At 40.2% G+C, this 12,406-nt stretch overlaps 1 protein-coding gene across 2 annotated transcripts in view; it reads right to left on the minus strand.

Moving 5' to 3' along the window:
• Positions 1-12,406, minus strand: part of EPAS1 (endothelial PAS domain protein 1) — a 76,179-nt gene that overhangs the window by 12,066 nt on the left and 51,707 nt on the right. For both annotated transcript variants that reach the window (XM_056488930.1, XM_056488929.1), the window contains exons 3-7: positions 12,216-12,367; positions 11,524-11,608; positions 10,908-11,026; positions 10,613-10,815; positions 2,402-2,508 (exon numbers count right to left, since the gene is read on the minus strand). In XM_056488930.1, coding sequence (XP_056344905.1) covers positions 2,402-2,508; positions 10,613-10,815; positions 10,908-11,026; positions 11,524-11,608; positions 12,216-12,367 — 666 coding nt within the window. The remainder of the gene's footprint in view (positions 1-2,401; positions 2,509-10,612; positions 10,816-10,907; positions 11,027-11,523; positions 11,609-12,215; positions 12,368-12,406) is intronic.

A 12,406-nucleotide genomic window follows, 5' to 3' on the forward strand; every position in this document is an offset into this window, starting at 1 on the left:
GTGGTTGTTCCCTGACTTGGTAAGAAGCCTGATGGTCCCAGAAGATGTGGGAACTATTTTATCTTAGAAAAACTAAATTTGCTGGCAATTTAAACTGATGGTTCTGTTGTGGGAAATCACATTTATCACAGCAATAGACTTTGGTCCTGTGCTTCCAACAGTAAAAACCTAACCCATGCTGATCCTGTACTATCATAAATTCTATGGAACAGTTTGATCCTAAATATTTATAACATATGCAGTGCTTTGAGGACTTTGCTGGTGTAACCACCCCTCTAAGACTTGCTCTTGCCCTCATTCTACTTCTTGATCAGACCTTGTACCCTGCAGCAAGTTTGTAGGACTTTCAGTGGGCACAAATGGCATCTGGACCCACACCCTGCACTACAGGAGGGTAAGTGAATTGCTGGAATGAGGACCAACATCTCTTAATGCCTGGTCATGGTGGGTACTAGAAACTCTCCTGAAATCTTTACACAGACAGTAACTCAGTGCTCCCATTTCATTAACTAGATGGGGACAACCAACAAGGGCTTGCTCACCCTCCCTTTCCTCTTACCAAATGCATTGCCAGCTCCCATTTTATTCCCTCCCTTCCCATTCATGGAAATCCAACTCAGTGATTCAAAAGCACCAGTGCAGCACACCCCCTGATTTCACAGAATGACTTTCAATAGCCCAGCACAGGATATTAACATCCTATCTATAAATATTACTTATTCATTTTTACTGGTAAAAACACTAACATATTACCTAAGAAACAATTAAAAAAATTACATTCCCAGATAACTCTCACTGAGTATGGGCTGATCTATTTTTTTCTTTTAAGCAGCTTTAAAAAAAGAATGATTCATATCAACACTGTTTTACGGCACACAACTTTCATCACTGCCAAACACTTTTTCAAAAAACATTTCAACTTAAAACTGTCCTGAATCTTTGCCATTGGAGCTAACCTCTTAAGGTCAGACAGCTATTCTTTGCTGCAGCTTTTCTCTGGGAAGAACAGAAATACTTTCTCTAAGTCTATTTGGTGGCAAATTCCCTGTAGATGTGACCTAAGTCATGGGCTTTTCCTCAGGACAGAGACCTTCATCACAGCAACTACAAGGTGTGGGGGGTTTGTTTTTGATCTTGCAGGTTCCAGCCTAGCTGTTTTGCTTTGTTTCTATTAAAAGAGCATCTGCAGAGGTTTTGGTGATGTGCTGGTTAGAACTCTCCAATAAACTGGTTCAGGGGCTGTAATTGCCAAGGGTGGGAATTGTCATTTGTACATGAATGCACTACCTTGTCTCCAGCCAAAGCACAAACTCTTAAAGACAGAGACTGAAGATTTAAATCCAATTATTTTAAGACACCTGATGTGAAGGAGATAGAAATTGTAACTGTATGGCCTGCTGAAGAGAGGGACCTTGGATCAGGTCTCTGCTCCTAGTATAATTCAGATACTTTACTTTAAGAACAGCTAAAACTGGCAGTTCCCATAGGCATAACAAAAACAAGAAGCAGCTGTTCCTGGCAGTAGGTATTATTTGTATAATGAATATCCCTTTAAGAAAATCTCCTTGCAATCTACGGGGAAGATAGTTGTTATTTGGTAGCAAAAGAGAGACATTCAAAAAACCACTGCAATAAGCTCTTCCTGTTTCCCTTTAGCTCTGTCTGCTGAGTCCAACAGCACACAAGAAAGACAATCACAGAATGGCCTGGGATCTTTAAGGGACCTTAGAGATCATCCAGTTCCAGCCCCTGCCATAGGCAGGGACACCTTCCACTAGACCAGGCTGCTCTGAGCCCCATCCAGCCTGACCTGGAGCTCTTCCAGGGATGGGCAGCCACAGTCTCTCTGGGCAACCTGTTCCAGTGCCTCTCCACCCTGACACTAAAGACTTCATTCCTAATATCTCATGTAAACCCACCCTCTCTCAGTTTGAAGCCATTCCTCCTTGTCCTGTCACTACATGCTCTTGTCAATAGTCCCTCTCCATTTTTCCTGTCAGCTCCCTTCAGGTACAGAAGGGCACACTTAGGTCACCCTAATACCTCCTCTTTTCTTTTTGAACAATCCAAATTCTCTTGACCACCAGGAACTGCCCTTCTCACCAGGCTAGAACTGCCTAACTCAGCTTTTCAAATTTTCAGCTGAACCTTGCACTATACCTTAGAGAGACAGTGATTCTCCTCTCTAACATCCAAGTTTAGTTTTAATTATGGCGAAACCCAGACTCTCTGGAAAGACAAGCAGCAGATTTCAGCTAGACAAGCACAGTAACCTGGTGTAAATGCTGCTCTTGGAGAGTATCTGCACACAAAATGAACTTGAATTTTCAACTATTTATTGAGGTACCCACAATTTATGCTTTACATGCAAATGACAAAGAAAAAGAAGAATGTTACTTACAGTTCTGATGACTCTTGGTCATACTCTCTGAGTCCAAGGCATGGTAGAACTCATATGCTGAACGACCCAGCAGCTCCTCTGGATGGTATCCAATCAACTCTGTTATTCTTGTTCAAGGAGAAAAAGCAAGTATTTAAAATTCAGATCACTGTAGCCTTATGCTTACATGTGCAGGGCAGCTATCAGCTCAAGTCCTTAAACTAACAGAATTTAAAAGGTAAGACAAGAAATTCTAAGCTTCCAAACACATGAGGAGCTATAGAGGACTTCTGATCACATTCTGAAATATCTCCATGTTCAGAATAAACTGCCTTGTCCTACTACTAGGATAAAAATTCCTAAAGATGTCAGGGTGTGCACTGCAAGTTTTCCTATGCCTATTGCATGCTATCTGTAATAGAAGATATTGAGTTTGGTTAATGACAAAGTTCTCATGCTGCCCACTACATGCAGAAGCTCCCAACAACCACCATTCAATATCAAGTATGTGTGTGTGGGGGGGGTAGTGGTTGGTGTCACCAGGTTTAAAAGTATGTGTACACTTTAAAAACACACATAAAAGGGTTAAATCACTAGTTTGGGCACTGCATTTAATCAAATAAAAATGGCAGGTGAGAAATTATGGGCAGTTAAAAGGAAAGAAATGCTCATCTACTTAGTCTTTCCTCAATCATTTGAAAACTTTGGCATATGGATTAGGTTACTTGGGTGACTAATCCACAAACTAAGTAGAATTTTACACAAAGAAAGCTATGGTCTCAAAAACTAGACCTTTTTTTCAGAGTCTTTTTGAGGCAAGGCAGGATTTCTCAAGTTCCTGAATCAATGAAAATAGGTCATCAAACTGCAGATGATTTTCTCTAATGAGGGAGTGGAAAGAAAATGTTCTATTTCAATTGGAAATACCATCACACAGCTTTACAGGAAACATGGCAAATTTTAAAAAGTACATAAAAAATTCAAAACCAAAGATTATCTTCTGGTTTACAAGACAGTGACACTCTTGGATGAATCTTCCTACCTCTGAAATTCTTGTAATATCCTGTAATATAGAGAACAGCAGCAGAAAGGATACAAACTGATTGTGAAGCTGTCAGACAAACCTTGCAAACCTTTAAAAGCTGGGAGGTTTGCAAGGAATGATCACATCTTGCAGCACCTCATAGCCATCAGTGGAGGTGCTCAGCTTTTGTGCCACATCACTAACTCACTCAGAAGGTTTTATGCCACATCACTAACTCACTCAGAATGGCTTTATCTGCCACCACCACATTTGATTTGTGGTGCTGCTACTTTTAAGAGGCATCCTCAGATTCGTGTACTCCCTGGAAGGACAGCTCTGGCCCAGCTCTAGACACAAGCATGTCTTTACAAGACAGACATGTAAATACTGTAAAACAAACAGAGCAAGAGCATGGCATTCATCTCCCGATCCCCCTCCAGCAAGGAAGACACATAAGATGGGACTATTTAGTGTATGGCTTGAATGCCAAGATATTGAGTCAGCTTTTCCCTGCCTCCACCTCCACAGGACTCTACAGCTCATAGCCCCAGGACACCTTGGTTTTGTCACTCTGAAAACTATTCTCTGTCCTGATTTCCATGGAACAAACCTGGGTTTATAATACTTTAGTTAAGCAAAAGTGTAGCTTGTATTGGGTTCCTCTCAAAAACTTACTCTTCTGTTTATGTTTCCAGTTTTATTTGCAATTAAAATTAGACCAAACAAATGGGAAATGTTTTAATCCAGGTTTCAATGATTTTTTTTTACTCTCTTCACTGACAAGCTTCGGAGCTTTTAAATTGTATCCCACTCAAATTTAACTTTTTTCCGAAACAACAATTGTTTTTTCTTTCTTATTGAAAAGTACTTCTCATAATGAATTAGTCACGAAAGCTAAATCATCAGGAGAAAACAACAAATACTGAAAGAGCCCTAATAAAATTAAGGACAGTTGCTACTTGCCCTTACACAGCCAGCTGGGACACACTGGTGTAAGTGACCCAAGGCTTTTGTCAGGACCAGTGTAAATACATGATCTTTAACATCAGAAACTATGGCCTTTGGCTATATAATGGCACAATACCATAAAGCCATTCCAGTTAGTTTGGAGCTCACTGCAAGGGGAGGGATTTTAAAATTCAAGAAGTTGAGAATTTACTCTTAATCCAGTCACTGGGGGCTGAGAGCCGAGTGAGGGTTGAACAGAGAGAAGAAAAACAAAATGAAGATAATAGGGGAAAAACAGAAGCACCATGTACCCAGCAGCACCACTGCAAATTCAAACCCACATTACAGCCTTCGTGGAAGTCAGCAATGAAACTGAGATAGCAGAAAAAAAAAAAAAAAAAAAAAATTACAGCAGACTGAGGGACTCTTCTTATATGGGAATTGTAATGTCTATGCAAAATGTATGTATTCCAGTCCTGTAATTCCCCTTCTCCAATTGCTCCTTGCTGTTCATAATGAGCACCCTCACTATAAAATTACTCTTCTTGTCATTCCATAGCACAGAATGACTTGTGGTGCAATCCTGCTGTGACAATGTCAAATCTAATTAGATCTAATGTAATCTCGGATGGAAGTTAGTAAGTGGTGGGTTGATAGCATCTTTTTACTACAAGCAACTACATATTACGTGAAAAGATAAAAATAAGGTATCAAAAAATTACCCACAAACCCCACAACATTGGCTAAGTTCTAAACCCATGCCTAGTAACAGTTACATACTAATGAAGAGTAATTGTTTTAAAATAGTTACTTTAGAAAATAATGATAAGTAGCTAAACAACCTCTATGCTCTCATTGACTGATCTGATAATCTGTTAACACTATTCAGTTTCATTCCATTTCTCTTTAAAGACTCCTGAGATTGACATGATTTTTTTAAAAAAGATTGTAGAATGTTCCATTTTCCCACTCACAAAACCCCCCTGAAACTGGCTGACAGTGCTTCCTAAATACATTTTTAAATGCCACTATTTTATAAAAAACACTCTCTCTCCAATAGCTGTTATCTCTATTAGTTTTGGGTACATAAATTGGCCATTCACAGCCCCCTTTATTCCTCCCATTCTGCTGTGACTCTGAAAAGCTTAAAACAAATCTTGTAGGCTGCAGGCTGTGCGGGACTGGAAATGGGTTAGCTAATTTCAAGCCACATTATGCACCAGGGTTGAAGTGGGCAGCTATCCCTATATCCATCACACCCATCCTCTGGCTCTTCTCCCAAGATGCTCATGGAAGAAGACTGGGCAAAGTCTCTGCCAGGAGGCAGAGAGTGTTTTAGCACAGGCCCTTGTACTGACCTCACCTGAGCATCACTTTGAGGTTTGCCAGTGAGGTGCACCCTCTAAACTCTGTGTGCTCTCCACAGGAGCCTCTTAGCAGCACAAAATGCCAAGTGAACACACAGAGGACTACATGCAAAGGAAAAGGCATCCCATGGAGCTATAAGAAGGAGTACACAGCTAAGAAAGTCAGGAAAATGTCTACGTCCCATAATACCAAAGGATGATTTACAAAACTGAGTACAGGCACAAGACTTCTACTCTTGTTTAGACACCAGACAGAAAACTGCTCTTTGTGCAAGCTGTGGAATGACAAAATTAGAAAACAAACTGTGTGGTGGTTTTGGATGGCATTCCTGTCACGGTAGGCTTTGTGTTTCCTTTGCATCTGTAGAATGCTAATTAGTAAGATAATAATAATTTTTTGTTGAAGATGACAGGTGGGCTGTGAGGCTGTTTATTTTCCTGTTACCAACTAGTTTCTGAGAACACTAATACCTTTGGGGGAATCTTATTTTTTTGCCAGACTGGCACTTCAGTTTTCTGAGCTAAACTTGTCATCATGATGTATAGAGATCAAAATCTCAGAAAACACAGTGAAGAGGTGGGCAAGAGACTTCTGCAGTAGATTTGTTCCAACTGCCACCACTCAAGAGTGTTTTGTGCACTATTTTTGTTTCCCTTAAATATACAATATATATAAGCATCTTAATATTGAATTTTTGGGACATGGAATTAAGGCAAATTTTGTGCTTAGGGCAAGCAATTAAGAAACAAGCAATCTGAATCCTGTTTCTAGGTTTGTACAACTTAGCCCTGTTTAATCTCTTTGAGACATGGCAAAGCAATCAAAACTCACTGCTTCAAGGCTGCATTTCCTACAAGATGAGCTAGTTCAAGTATTTCTGTTTTTCTTAAAATTGTACTTTTCTGTCCCTTTATAGGAGCACAAAGCTTTTTATTGTAGACCATTTCTAGAGTTAAAATAGTATGGTAAGAACCATCAGGATTGAGAAGTCAGGCTCTGTGAAAGACTGCTCTAATGTTTACTGCTTATAAAAAGTAGCCAGGTGTATATTCATTGGGCCCTGTGTGGACTGCACGAGTGAGGGTGTGGATCTCTTAACAAAGTCTTTCTGTATTCAACCTGTTACCAAGTTATTGAAGTTAAATTGGTCTTGAGGAGAACAAACAAAACAAAGTTATACTTAAAGCAGAACGAGTTAAAAAAAAAAGAGAGAGAAAAAATTAAAAAGCCTAATATAGACACTATGCCTGGGATAAAGCATTCTGTCAGCCTACTAAAGCAGGCAGTGGGGCTTGTCAACTAACCACATTTCCTCTCAAAAATATTCATGGCTGCTTCTACTCTAACCCTGGCCAATGAAAAAAACAAAACCAAACAAACAACAAAAACAAAGTGCAAAATCCTGGGACCCCTGGCCACTGCTGAGCAGGATGGATGGCCTGGCCAGGCGCATCTGCCCTGCGAGGAAAAAAACTACACGTGTACATGAAAATCTTCACCAGGACAATCACTCCCACTCCTTTTGTCTACCTAAATCAAGTTTTTGTTATTAACAAAAGGAGTAGGTCACATTTTACTCTTAAATATGACATATACCAAAAGTCAGTTTTGTCAAATGTGGATCTTTGGCTTCAGCTCACTCATCTCCACACTGCATTTTCCCCTGAGCAGGAATTGAAAGGACAGGAGGTCCATTCAAATGCCTGTGTTCTCATTTAACTTAAAAGTATTCCCCAAGTATAAGTCAAATGGCAAATTGAATTAAATCCTCCTCCAAAGTCCTGTGCCTGCATATTTCTTATTTACTTGGACATAACTGGAAACACAATAAAATTCAGTTTCCTCTCAGTTGGGCACAGCCTGGATCCCACATGAATACTCAGATGGGAAATCTAACTGGGACCAACAGTATGACATTGCATCTTCCTGCACCATCCTGTTCTGAATCACCACATACCCTTTTATCTTCTTCAACTCTAGCATTAAAATGTCCCAGTCAAGAAAAAGAAGAAAAGGCTATATAACTAATTGGGTTTCTAGTAATCAGGGAAATTTGATCCCCTATAGCAAGCCATGCCTTCAAAGTAAGTGCAGATGCCACCAAGGTAACAAAATTGCCTTTGTACAAAGACGTGCCTTTTCTTCTGACTAAAACACGCTCACTGGCAATCCTTCCTGACACAAAAGCATTGTGCAGCTGAACTAAACCCCCACCTGGATTATTAAACTGTACCCCTGATCAACATTTCTGTATTACAGCTAAAATAATCCTTCCACTAAACCACTTAGCCAGGATAAGTGGAGCAAAGGAACAGTTTTAAATCACTCTCCAGGAATGGCCAAAGCAGGCATTTAAGAAAACAACCCTTATTTATTATTCATATCCACAAACCTTTCTCTACAGGCTCATCACCTTGCAAAAACTGTTTTAAGAATACAAACATATTCCACCTTACCACTGGCAAGTCATAGGCCTACATACATAATTTATTTTTGGAAGGCAAATTATATGGGCTACTGTCTCACATGTTTTAAATGATGGCCAGTCTTGCCTGCTTCATATTACATCTACCCTACACCCTCCTTAGGAAAAGCCAGCTAGTTTTGTCACAAAATGCTGTAAGGTAGTATATTTTTCATGATGCATTGTGACAGACAGACACTATGAGCTTTCCTTAGGAGATAATACTCAGAAATCAGAGAGTTTCCTTTACTGAGTGCTTTGAAAAATAAAAACCTAATGCTCCCTGGAAGCAGACCTGTCCACACCAGATGAACTGCAAGGAGGATACCAGGACCACTGCAGAAGCCTGGTGGAGGAGGCACACTGCCCTCAATGATACCAGCCCTGAACTGGAAAGACACAGTCCCTTATGGAGCAAGGAGCTGTGTCAGCCTGCTACATCCTGCAGAAAGGACACAGTATGTTGAAAAGAGTTTAGGCACCTGACTGGCACATGCTGCCTTCCCTCCTCCACTCCCCAGCCTGGATTTACATTCTTGGCATAAGCTGCTCCTTCAGTGCAATTTGTCTAGCAGCACCGAATTTCATAAGAACAGCTGAGTGTTTTGCATTTTTATGAATTTAGTGATGTGTCGCCTGCTGGAGACAAATCAACATCTGGGAGGAAAGTGGGGGCCAGGCAGATCTGCTGCAAAGAACATGAAAGCTTTGTGAGCTCTCCTCCTTCTCTGCCCTGGCTATCTTTCTGCAGCTTTATCAAAATCTGAGTAACACAGAAATGAAACACCCAACCAAAACTATCCTGTAAAAGATGTGCTACTTTGTTGTCTGGTTTTACATAAAAAAAAATCTTAAAAATCCCTACAAGTTCAATCCTTCAGAGGAAGCTGTTGTATTTCACTGCCATGTGAAATATTTTCCCTGTAAATCAAATGCCCACTATTTAAGACAAGGCATAACATATCATTATTTTTTAAATAAGTATGGGTATCTTTAATGGGATAGCATCAGTCCCTCTAATTCTCATTTATAATGGCTTATTTGTTAAGTCTTGCAGAGACATGTGAATGCTGCAATAAAGCAAAATCCTCTGCTACTCTCCTGTAGCCTGCCACTGAATGGTCCCAGTAATTCAGAGCACATTGCTTTTAATAGAGTTACTACCATACTGTTGGTTCTCCCTCCAGCAGCAAAATCCTTTTGATATCTCATTATTTTCATGAAAATATTAGCAAAGGAAAAAGTCTGATTGTGATTACATCAGAGAGCATTTCTAATTACTCGCTGCACTGTTCTCAGAGAGGTCAGAAGGTCAGTCACAAGTTTCACACTTGCAATCTTGCTTTCATTCACAGCTGCCAACACTGCAAGTTTATATGGCTGCTTCATCACAGTGTTTAAAAAGATAATCTTACTTAGCAAAGTTTAAAAAAACTTTTGAAGGTTGAAGAAATCAACAAAGATGTTGGTCCTGTGAGTTTCTGCGTAAGTTGCAAGCATGGGTATAATCTCACTGGTAATCCTCCAGGCCTCAGAGGTTGCTAGAATCTCTGAATTTCAGAAGACCAATTCCTTTAGGCAGAAAATTTCATCTTAAATTCAGGGATGACCTCATAAACTTAAAAAAACCCAACAAAACAAACCCCAAATCCACAGCAGTTAAGACAGGACTTTCCAGGCAAATGGAGGACAGGAAGACACTTCATGGGAAGGGATCTTTGGCTCACTCACATGCACAGAAAATAGTTATCACAGTACATAGACTAGATAGAGATAGATGGCATGAAATACCATGGAGATCCCAGGGCAAGTCAGGCAGATGGAGACTAGAGGGATCTCCATTTATTTCCACTCAAGAGTGAAGTGTGAGGAGCAGAGAACCAGCCCCTTGCCTGAACCAAGGTCCTCCCTTCCTGTTCATTTCGTCACTAACAGGTGCAGGGAGATAACCAATAAAGGCTGTTTGCTTTTCATTGAGCAAGAGGCTGCAACTCCATGTCAGAGCAGCAGGTACTCTGGATGCCTTGGCAATTCTTGGTTAATGCAGAGCATAAAGTACTTGCCAGCTAACTGATAACAGCATCCTGGGCCAACCCAACCGTAAAACAGTCCTTGACTAAGGTCCAGCCATGGGACATGCTCTCTAAAACATGGGAGCAAGTGTTATGGCTCCAAGTTGCCTCATCTTCTGCCAGTAAAACTGAATTCCTCGCTTGGCAGGACAAGGAAATACAGCAGGAATACAGTTTCACTCAAACTGAAATTTTTGAGGTGTATTAAGTAAGCCACTAAATAGCCATTTTGGTAACAGGCTGCATTTTCTTCTAGTCCTTGCTTACCAGGTCCACACAAGACATTTGGAAGAACTGTCTTGTTTTGTTCAAGAAGATAAAAACGCCTCTGGAAATGAAAAACCAGTGGAACATACCTGTCATCACAGTAGGTGAATTTCATGTCCATGCTATGGCGACTCAGGAAGGTCTTGCTGTCCAGGGGGATATCAATGTTTGAAGGGTGCTGAATAGGCTCACACATTATTATAAGGCAGGTGAGGAGAGGCTCCTTATACCCACACAGACTGTGAGGAGGGCAAGTGTTATACACTTTAACTTGTCCAGTGCAGTGCAAAACCTGAAATAACAAGAAACAAACTTAGGATGTACTTTCTCTCCATCAAAATGTCTGTTAAAATGAAACCCATTAATTTGGCTCAAATGTTGTACCTTCCACGTGGCAGACTTGAGGTTGACAGTCCTGCCTCTGTTGGTAACAGTGCATTTCATCCTCATGAAGAAGTCACGCTCAGTTGACATCTCTTTGCTTTTCTTTCCAAAGCCTGGCCCTGCATAAGGAAAAGGCAAATTAATTTTCTCATTTTCCTTCTTGATTTCGTCTACTTATAAGCATGAAGGTTTCAACAGAAATAACAGACTAATTCTCAGGTAATTTACCAGCAGAGACCATCAAAGATGCATTGATCCTTGCAGAGCAGTTTGTAGAGCTCAGATCTAAAACCTTAAGTGGAACTTAAATAGGACTTTGTGCATTTTAAGTCTATGTTTTAGCTTGCAGCACATGAATCTTTCCACAGTGTTACAATTGAAAACATTATACCTGTCTAAACTTGATGAAAGGAAAATACTAAACAAACAGTTGCTTAGTACTATCATATTTAAGCAATATTTGGAAAAAAAAAATGAATCTGCAAAGCACTGAATAACAGTTAATGATTACTGTAGGAATGAAAATTCCTTTTACCATGACAAACAGATCTTTACTGCTAGCCATTTACTTCATTTGGTTATTTGAAAAACAAACAAGGACTTTTGTCATTATTACCATTTTTCAGACTCAGATTCTCTCGAATTTCTTCATGGTCACATGGATGAGTGAAGTCAAAAATGCTGTGTCCAGTGAGTTCCACCTGTGTGGAAGCAAGAGCTACACATAGCCAAATCAAAGCAGTAGCCAAATGAAAGCAATTGAAAGTATTTATCTATTTTTAAATACAATTGAAATAGAACTGGTCACTAATGTGCATTGACAGGATGCTCACAGACAAAAATCCCACGACCCTCCCTTTGTTTATCCTATGCATAACTCCTCATTTTCTCCCCAGAACAATTCTCTTTGAATTTGCACAGTGCAGTTAACAGTCTACACCACTTGTTATTTTCGACACAGGAGAAAACTCCCAATCCACAAAGCAGAAAAGGGGGAGGCCCAAAAGAGCAGCTCTATCCTCTCTGTCCCACAGTCTAAGGCACAAGTAGAATAAATGCCTTCTCATCTCCCCAGTAAGATCTAGGAAGGCAACTTAGCAGTCACCAAAGACACAACAACCTGATAGGAAGGGAGAGGGAACCTGCAACCTGTGGTGTCTGCTGTGCAGGGTACCTGCCTGAGAAATAAGACATTTTATTTCCAGTCTTTTTTGCAGTGACACACAGCTGGGTTTTCTGCATTTAGACATAGGAATTGTTTCTATGAACTGTATTACAAAGAGAGGAAAGTGTAAGGGAACAAGTTACCTGGGTTAGACCCATGTATTTGTTGACATTCTCTGACAAAAAGATCATGTCTCCATCCTGTGTCACCACGGCAATAAATCCCTCCAAAGCTTTCAGGTACAAGTTGTCCATCTGCTGGTCTGCCTCTAGTTCATTCTCATTGTCAGCACATACTGAGAAAAAAAATAAAATAAAAGCATTTAAATCCTTCA

This window comes from Oenanthe melanoleuca, chromosome 3 (genome assembly GCF_029582105.1).
Source record: "Oenanthe melanoleuca isolate GR-GAL-2019-014 chromosome 3, OMel1.0, whole genome shotgun sequence".
Lineage (NCBI taxonomy): Eukaryota > Metazoa > Chordata > Aves > Passeriformes > Muscicapidae > Oenanthe > Oenanthe melanoleuca.